At 35.6% G+C, this 11,300-nt stretch overlaps 1 protein-coding gene across 1 annotated transcript; it reads left to right on the forward strand.

Moving 5' to 3' along the window:
• Positions 1–9,443: 9,443 nt before the first annotated feature.
• Positions 9,444–10,477, forward strand: LOC132554005 (uncharacterized). The gene is made up of 2 exons (XM_060218300.1): positions 9,444–9,458; positions 10,148–10,477. The coding sequence occupies exons 1-2, from the start codon at positions 9,444–9,446 to the stop codon at positions 10,475–10,477; spliced, it is 345 nt and encodes a 114-aa protein (XP_060074283.1).
• Positions 10,478–11,300: the final 823 nt, after the last annotated feature.

The raw sequence follows: 11,300 nt of genomic DNA on the forward strand, positions 1-11,300 counted from the left end.
TAACACAAAGACACCATCAGCCTTATAACAGTGAAACTCATAGAGGTTCACTTAACACAAAGACACCATCAGCCTTATAACAGTGAAACTCATAGAGGTTCACTTAACACAAAGACACCATCAGCCTTATAACAGTGAAACTCATAGAGGTTCACTTAACACAAAGACACCATCAGCCTTATAACAGTGAAACTCATAGAGGTTCACTTAACACAAAGACACCATCAGTCTTATAACAGTGAAACTCATAGAGGTTCACTTAACACAAAGACACCATCAGCCTTATAACAGTGAAACTCATAGAGGTTCACTTAACACAAAGACATCATCAGCCTTATAACAGTGAAACTCATAGAGGTTCACTTAACACAAAGACATCATCAGCCTTATAACAGTGAAACTCATAGAGGTTCACTTAACACAAAGACATCATCAGCCTTATAACAGTGAAACTCATAGAGGTTCACTTAACACAAAGACACCATCAGCCTTATAACAGTGAAACTCATAGAGGTTCACTTAACACAAAGACACCATCAGCCTTATAACAGTGAAACTCATAGAGGTTCACTTAACACAAAGACACCATCAGCCTTATAACAGTTAAACTCATAGAGATTCACTTAACACAAAGAAACCATCGACCTTTTAACAGTGAAACTCATAGAGGTTCACTTAACACAAAGACACCATCAGCCTTATAACAGTGAAACCCATAGAGGTTCACTTAACACAAAGAAACCATCAGCCTTATAACAGTTAAACCCATAGAGGTTCACTTAACACAAAGAAACCATCAGCCTTATAACAGTTAAACTCATAGAGGTTCATTTAACACAGAGAAACCATCAGCCTTATAACAGTGAAACCCATAGAGGTTCACTTAACACAAAGACACCATCAGCCTTATAACAGTGAAACTCATAGAGGTTCACTTAACACAAAGACACCATCAGCCTTATAACAGTGAAACCCATAGAGGTTCACTTAACACAAAGACACCATCAGCCTTATAACAGTGAAACCCATAGAGGTTCACTTAACACAAAGAAACCATCAGCCTTATAACAGTTAAACTCATAGAGGTTCATTTAACACAGAGAAACCATCAGCCTTATAACAGTGAAACCCATAGAGGTTCACTTAACACAAAGACACCATCGACCTTATAACAGTTAAACTCATAGAGGTTCATTTAACACAGAGAAACCATCAGCCTTATAACAGTGAAACTCATAGAGGTTCACTTAACACAAAGAAACCATCGACCTTTTAACAGTGAAACTCATAGAGGTTCACTTAACACAAAGACACCATCAGCCTTATAACAGTGAAACCCATAGAGGTTCACTTAACACAAAGACACCATCAGCCTTATAACAGTGAAACTCATAGAGGTTCACTTAACACAAAGACACCATCAGCCTTATAACAGTGAAACTCATAGAGGTTCACTTAACACAAAGACACCATCAGCCTTATAACAGTGAAACTCATAGAGGTTCACTTAACACAAAGACACCATCAGCCTTATAACAGTTAAACTCATAGAGATTCACTTAACACAAAGACACCATCAGCCTTATAACAGTTAAACTCATAGAGATTCACTTAACACAAAGAAACCATCGACCTTTTAACAGTGAAACTCATAGAGGTTCACTTAACACAAAGACACCATCAGCCTTATAACAGTGAAACCCATAGAGGTTCACTTAACACAAAGACACCATCGACCTTATAACAGTGAAACTCATAGAGGTTCATTTAACACAGAGAAACCATCAGCCTTATAACAGTGAAACTCATAGAGGTTCACTTAACACAAAGACACCATCAGCCTTATAACAGTGAAACCCATAGAGGTTCACTTAACACAAAGACACCATCAGCCTTATAACAGTTAAACTCATAGAGGTTCACTTAACACAAAGACACCATCAGCCTTATAACAGTGAAACTCATAGAGGTTCACTTAACACAAAGACACCATCAGCCTTATAACAGTGAAACCCATAGAGGTTCACTTAACACAAAGACACCATCAGCCTTATAACAGTTAAACTCATAGAGATTCACTTAACACAAAGAAACCATCGACCTTTTAACAGTGAAACTCATAGAGGTTCACTTAACACAAAGACACCATCAGCCTTATAACACTGAAACTCATAGAGGTTCACTTAACACAAAGACACCATCAGCCTTATAACACTGAAACTCATAGAGGTTCACTTAACACAGAGAAACCATCAACCTTATAACAGTGAAATTAATAGAAGTTCACTTAACACAAAGACACCATCAGCCTTATAACACTGAAACTCATAGAGGTTCACTTAACACAGAGAAACCATCAACCTTATAACAGTGAAACTCATAGAGGTTCACTTAACACAAAGAAACCATCAGCCTTATAACAGTTAAACTCATAGAGATTCACTTAACACAGAGAAACCATCAGCCTTATAACAGTGAAACTCATAGAGGTTCACTTAACACAAAGACACCATCAGCCTTATAACAGTGAAACTCATAGAGGTTAACTTAACACAGAGAAACCATCAACCTTATAACAGTGAAATTAATAGAGGTTCACTTAACACAAAGACACCATCAGCCTTATAACAGTGAAACTCATAGAGGTTAACTTAACACAGAGAAACCATCAGCCTTATAACAGTGAAACTCATAGAGGTTCACTTAACACAGAGAAACCATCAACCTTATAACAGTGAAACACACAGAGGTCATTGACGACAAGAATATGAGTGAAAACTTTTTTTTAAACTCGAAACTAATGAAAATCGTTAGTAAGGTAGCATAAATACAGAATTGGCTGTATGTTAAAACACGAATTAACAAACATTAAGAAAAGCACAACAGGTGTAAGGACGAGTTTATGAATTTGCATATAGACACAACAGGTGTCACGACGAGTTTATGAATTTGCATATAGACACAACAGGTGACACGACGAGTTGATGAATTTGCATATAGACACAACAGGTGTCACGACGAGTTTATGAATTTGCATATAGACACAACAGGTGTCACGACGAGTTTATGAATTTGCATATAGACACAACAGGTGTCACGACGAGTTTATGAATTTGCATATAGACACAACAGGTGTCACGACGAGTTTATGAATTTGCATATAGACACAACAGGTGTCACGACGAGTTTATGAATTTGCATATAGACACAACAGGTGTCACGACGAGTTTATGAATTTGCATATAGACACAACAGGTGTCACGATGAGTTTATGAATTTGCATATAGACACAACAGGTGTCACGACGAGTTTATGAATTTGCATATAGACACAACAGGTGTCACGACGAACTTAAAAAAATCATCAGAAAAAACAATGGGTGTCATGACGACCTTACAAACATCAAGAAAGACAAAGCACGTGTCACGACGAGGTAACAAGCATCAACAAAAAAGACAACACGTGTCATGAAACCTTAATAATATCAACAGAACAAAACAACAGGTGTCACAACGACCTTACAAATATCAAGAGAGAAAAACGACAGGTGTCACAACGCCTTTACAAGCATCAAGAAAGACACAATACGCGTCATGACACCTTACAAATATCAGCAGAAAAAAACAACACGTTTCACGACACCTTACAGATATCAATAGAAAAAACAACACGTGTCACGACACCTTACAGATATCAATAGAAAAATCAACACGTGTCACGACACCTTACAGATATCAATAGAAAAATCAACACGTGTCACGACACCTTACAGATATCTACAGAAAAAACAACAGGTGTCACGACACCTTACAGATATCTACAGAAAAAACAACAGGTGTCACGACACCTTACAGATATCAACAGAAAGAAACAACAGGTGTTACGACACCTTACAGATATCAACAGAAAAAACAACAGGTGTCACGACACCTTACAAATATCAACAGAAAAAACAACAGGTGTCACGACACCTGACAAATATCAACAGAAAAAATAACAGGTGTCACGACACCTTACAAATATCTACAGAAAAAAACAACAGGTGTCACGACACCTTACAGATATCAACAGAAAAAACAACAGGTGTCACGACACCTTACTGATTTCTACAGAAAAAACAACAGGTGTCACGACACCTTACAGATATCAATAGAAAAAACAACAGGTGTCGCGACACCTTACATATGTCAACAGAAAAAACAACACGTGTCACGATAATCCTACAAAATATTAACAGAAACACCACACTTATCGCTTCAAGTTTATGAATATATCAAGAAAGACACAAGCCGTTTAACGACATGTATTATGACGTGTTGACAAAATATCATCAGTGTAACACGACGTGTTTACATATATCATCTATGACACAACACGTATCACGGCGTGTTTACATATATCATCTATGACACAACACGTATCACGGCGTGTTTACATATATCATCTGTGACACAACACGTATCACGACGTGTTTACATATATCATCTATGACACAACACGTATCACGACGTGTTTACATATATCATCTATGACACAACACGTATCACAGCGTGTTTACATATATCATCTATGACACAACACGTATCACAGCGTGTTTACATATATCATCTATGACACAACACGTATCACGACGTGTTTACATATATCATCTGTGACACAACACGTATCACGACGTGTTTACATATATCATCTATGACACAACACGTTTCACGACGTGTTTACATATATCATCTATGACACAACACGTATCACGGCGTGTTTACACATATCATCTATGACACAACACGTATCACGACGTGTTTACATATATCATCTATGACACAACACGTATCACGACATGTTTACATATATCATCTGTGACACAACACGTATCACGGCGTGTTTACATATATCATCTATGACACAACACGTATCACGGCGTGTTTACACATATCATCTATTACACAACACGTATCACGACGTGTTTACATATATCATCTGTGACACAACACGTATCACGACGTGTTTACATATATCATCTGTGACACAACACGTATCACGACGTGTTTACAAACATCAAAAACACAAGTTTCATGACAAGTTTAGAAATATCAGAAAAGACACAACATACATCACAGCGAGTTAACAAACCTGCACTGACTGACGACACTCACTAAAACAATGACAGATGTAAAGAAATGTTCATTATATATTCATAGATTACTGAACTCTCAGCGTGTAGAATTTACCGGATAAGTTTGTAACAGATACACGCAATATGAGAAAGCAAGTAGTCAAATTGAAAGTAGAAATGTTTACACAAAGGAAACTTCAAGTATTTGACCATTAAAAGGCTTAAAATCACGTTGAATTGTCATAAACATACGACTGTCGAGTAAATCATCAAATCTGGTATCACCATTCTCACATAAATACTGATTGCTCCACTGTCAGTCCTAAAAATCAAATTCCTTAAGGTCAGATTAAAAGCAATAATGGAGATAGTGTCTATTATATCTTGGACAAGGGCCTCCAAACTATCGCCCTTATCTATTTTATAGGATGTTCTTGCCAAATTTCGGTCAGATGTGTACGTCAGAATCGGCGAATTTTGTCACGTGATTAGATTTCAAAACACATAGTAAATTACAAACAGCACAGCCTGGACATTTTATCCTACAGTAACTATTTTAAGCCCATTTAGCACCGATATGTCACCTCCATTGTCAATAACACGTTAGAAATGATATCTGTAAAAGCAGACAGAAGGAAAATGACGGTAAATATTAGAGGAAATTATTTTTACGGAAGTGTAATGTCTGGTGATGAAAAATTTCATGAAAAAAATCAGATATTTTATTATACATGTCTAGTGCTCATGCTAACGATTGATTTTTATCATTGAACTTTGAATGTGTTTGAGATTTGAGATATTCTCGAAACATTGCTTCATTCGTATCTTAGCGAGAAGTGAGATATGCTGACAAATGTGACGTCATTTACATATATATGTACGAGTTGACACAATTAATTAATTTTCAAAAATATTTTGATATGCGTTGATTTCTTAACATCGTTTCTATATGTCCTATTGCTCACTAGTACGGTCCATAACATCTATTTTTATTTCTATTCAATAGAAATCACAAATATATATTTGTGTATCTTGTACAAATTCTACAAATTCAGAAAATAAATTCTTAAAATGTTAGACTGCATAAAACCAGGCAATGAAATAACCCCATTGATTTTTCCTACCAGTATACCAATATTCAGTATTGATACTAAAATAAATAGATAATTAAGTAAATAAATAAACAAGTAAATAAATCAATAAATATTGATCAGTAAAAACGGAAACGTAATTATTTCTATTTCTTAAAACCATAAACAATGGTTTCCCTTCAAATCCTTTTTACATAGAAAATCCTAGAACTGTTGTTTGTGAATTATATAAATACGTATCTTCGTGAATGTTCATCATGGATTTTTTTACATAAAAAATCTCTCATATATGTCCATATGATATATACCAGAGCAATAGTGCTTAAGCATAATACCAACACTCTATGTCCGGGAATGAGCATTGGGTGATAAGGATGTACAAAGAATAATTAAAAGAATATATTACTTATTCCAGAATACACCAGACATAAACTCGATCATGGACGAATCATATCGGGATGGGTGTGTTTAAACTGTTTTGAAAGCATAAATTCATACTAGTGTAACATATGTCATTATTTGTTCCAATGCCTCCGCTAAGATTCGAACCCGGGACCCCTGGCTTACTAGTCTGACTAGTCAACCGAGCGCAAGCTAAATAGAAGTTCCCTGGCCGAGCGGTATATTTCGGCTAGTATTTACCAGGGTTACACTAGTTACTGGAAACATCTTTCACTGATCATGTTTGTTTTTATAATCACTACAGAGAACGTATAAAATCTCTGTATAATTTCACATACCGTCTACCGGTAGCAATTTTATGTTTTATCTTTTTTCAAGCACGAGTGAAAACAAAGACAAACGTTATCACACACGTGAGACACGTGACACATTGTATATGTATAGTAAGTAAGTAGTAAGTAATCACAACATTAGTCCATTAAGGTCACCGAATCTAAAAATACCGAAATCCGTTGTACACATTATACGGTGAATATGTGATATTTAATCGTTAATTTTCGTGGAGTTTAATTATTATTGTTGAATTCGTGGTTACTCTTAACCTATGAATTTATAAGTTAGCGATTAAGAAAATAAAACAAAACAAACAAACAAAATTTAAAAAAATGAATAAATAAAAGAAAGAAAGAAAGGTAAAAATTGAAATGGACTTCGGTAATATTGTGGGTTTCGTTAGTTTTCTTTATTTTGTAAAACCACGAAATTTGAGATAGCGAAAAAATATGATTTTACAGTAACCAGGAGAAGTAGTAACCATATTTTTGTAAACATAAAACACAGTTAATATTTTAAACTTTCGGATCATCACACCATATTGTATATGTAACAACGTGTTTGAATTGAATATATAATATAGAAAATGACTCGTGCCTGCCTGGACCTTATACTCTGTGGTAATCTGTCGCCTCTTTGATGTGCATCTCTTGAACATTCCAAGAGTAAACTTTTCTTTGACGCGAGAAGATATTTAGCATTAAGTAATTTTAACACAATTATGATTGTTTCCATTTTCCTCACTGATTACCTCAAATTAATTTTATTAACACAAATCAATTTTATATAAGACATATGAAGGTAACGATAAGACATATGAAGGTAACGATAAGACATATGAAGGTAACGATAAGACATATGAAGGTAACGATAAGACATATGAAGGTAACGGTATGGAAGATGGAAAACACTGAATAATTACCGACATTAAAACACATGAAATATTTCGTACATTTGATATGAGATGCAGAGGCAATGTCGCCTCTCACACCGGTCAAGTGTATTGTAGGGGACCGTGTCTATCACCCGTGGGAATGCTTACAGATTGTTACAGGCGTTACGTAAGGTTCCAGGGCAACGTTAACCGGTATAGTTAACACATAACTTGATTGTCAGATTATTTTTATCAGGGAAACAATTCGTACGGTATCTGTCAGTAACACGGATTCAATGTTTATGTACTGTTAAAACAAATTGCTTTGTTATTTTATCTGAATGCCTCACGTTGTTTTTCGTTTTATTTATTTATTTTTATTTATTTATTTGTTTATTTATTTTTGTTTATTTTTTTTTCATTTATTTATTCATTGCCGGTTCTTTAAGTTCTCATTCTTTATTTTAATTGAAGTCTTTATTTGGTAGAAATTGTGTGTTATATTAATTATTAATTTTATGGAGAATATAGATCGTAGCTGATGGTTCCAATCATATTGTTTCATGAAAATGGTAAAGAAATTACATGTATAACCTTTGAACCAGTGAATATAATATTTAATGATAACTCCGATGTAAGTTAAATAATCAATAACATTGAAACTTACAGCAGTTTCTATCAGAAAAATCGTAATCCAGTTAACAATACGTTTAGGGAAAAAAATAAAATTGATGAATTAATGAATTTGTAAACATATAATTTTTGATGAAGATATAAGAAAAAAACTTCTAAAATTCCAGTATTTTGTTTTTAATTATTTTAACAAATTCGTATGATAAACTTCTTACTTTATCGATTCATGCAACTGTACTGGCTTCAATATCATGTTTGAGTGTTTTCACCAAATTCATTGCAACCGGAACAAATATGAATTTCAGAAAAAATATTTTATCATAACTGAAACCTTGCAATTTTATAGAAATGTATTAAAACATGAGTCTTTGACTCTTCTGAATATGACAAATACGTGAGTCCCTGGCTCCTCTGTATATGACAAATACGTGAGTCCCTGGCTCCTCTGAATATGACATATACGCGAGTCTTTGACTCTTCTGAATATGACAAATACGTGAGTCCCTGGCTCCTCTGAATATGACAAATACGTGAGTGTCTGACTCTTCTGAATATGACATATACGCGAGTCTTTGACTCTTCTGAATATGACAAATGCGTGGGTGTCTGACTCCTCTGAATATGACAAATACGTGAGTCTTTGACTCTTCTGAATATGACAAATACGTGAGTCTTTGACTCTTCTGAATATGACAAATACGTGAGTCTTTGACTCTTCTGAATATGACAAATACGTGAGTCTTTGACTCTTCTGAATATGACAAATACGTGAGTCTTAATTCCTCACAATAGGACAAATACTCGAGTCTTTGACTCCTCTGAATATGACAAAAACGCGAGTCTTTCACTCTTCTGAATATGACAAATACGCGAGTCTTTGAAACGAGGAAACCATATATTTGAGGTACAGATCTAAATCAAATTTAAAGATGCTTTGACCATTGACCAATGGTACATTTAGAGAGTTAATACGGATTGGTTTTAGCGGACGTGCACGATGCCTGAATATGAGGTAACTATATGCTACCAACCAATTTTTAGCGCTCTTAAGCATGTTTGTATTATCATAACTCTTGAAAATGAAATAGTTCTTTCTTAAGTAATTGTAAATACACTTAGATTTTAAGTTAATATATCGTGGAAATGTTGAAAATAAGGTATTGTTTAAACTGCGTACCGAAATTCTAAATGACTCCGTGAAGCCAGAATGCATTTTTAGACATGCCCACGATTGTATGAAAATAAACACAAGATATCTATAGTTTCGGTGAAATCAATGACATATTTACCGTCATGTTTAACGACGACGACGGCGACGATAATTTTTTTTAGAAAACACACCTTCAATATTTTTTAAAGTGGTTGTGGTATGTTTTTGTTTGAATTTGATGTGGAATTTTCTATTTCTTTTGTTTGATAAAATGTTCGGTGTGTTTGATGCTCGTTAGTAGACATGTTGGTTCCATTATTGTGTACTCATTTGAATACATAACATTACTTACGTAGATTTACAAAGATTTACAGGTCGAGTGTCGTCCATGAAAAAGACGACGCTTACTCTTCCGGAACAACTGGTCTGAATTCTCTCTATATTTGTAGGAGTCTTTGGTTCATATTTTGTCCTATCTATATGTGATGGAGATGATAATGAGATGTAGACGATGACTATGATGCCTGAGATTGAGATGATGACACAATAAGGATGACGACATATATGTTAGGGATGCTGACACCTATGACAGGGTTAATGACACCTATGACAGGGATGATGAAAACTATCACAGGGATTGTGACACCTATGACAGGAATGATGACACGCATGACAGAGATGACGACACATATGACAGGGATGACGACACCTATGACAGGGATGATGACACCTATGACAGGGATGACGACACCTATGACAGGGATGATGACACCTATGACAGAGATGATGACATTTATGACAGGGATGATGACACCTATGACAGGGATGCTGACACAAATGACAGGAATGATGACACCTATGACAGGGATGATGACGTCTAAGACAGGATGACGACACAAATGACAGGGATGATGACACCTATGACGGGATGATGACACCTATGACAGGGATGGTGACACCTCTGACAGGGATGATGACATCTATGACAGGGTTAATGACACCTATGACAGGGATGATGACACGTATGACAGAGAGGATGACACGTATGACAGAGATGATGACACGTATGACAGAGATGATGACACGTGTGATAGGGATGATGACACCTATGACAGGGATGGTGACACCTATGACAGGGTTAATGACACCTGTGACAGGGATGATGACACCTATGGCATGGTTAATGACACCTATGACAGGGATAGTGACACCTATAACAGGGATGATATAGACGATGATACCTGTGATTGATATGACACAATAAGGATGACGACATATATGTCAAGGATGCTGACACGTATGGCAGAGATGATGACACGTATGGCAGAGATGATGACACGTATGACAGAGATGATGACACGTATGGCAGAGATGATGACACGTATGGCAGAGATGATGACACGTATGACAGAGATGATGACACGTATGTCAGAGATGATGACACGTATGACAGGTATGATGACACGTATGGCAGAGATGATGACACCTGTGACAGGGATGACGACACCTATGACAGAGATGATAACACATTTGAAAGAAAACTATCATTTCTCGTTAGGCCATCATTACATGTCTAAAATGCTTATGAAAAATGATAATACGGGATATGTTTTCTGGTTGGACTGGTTAATTATAAAACTGTAAACACAATATTCAAAGTACTGGACACAAAACTGGCTCAGTCAATAACATTACAAAATCTAA

This window comes from Ylistrum balloti, unplaced genomic scaffold (assembly GCF_031769215.1).
Source record: "Ylistrum balloti isolate Yb309-2 unplaced genomic scaffold, AGI_CSIRO_Ybal_v1 Utg370370, whole genome shotgun sequence".
Taxonomy (NCBI): Eukaryota; Metazoa; Mollusca; class Bivalvia; order Pectinida; family Pectinidae; genus Ylistrum; species Ylistrum balloti.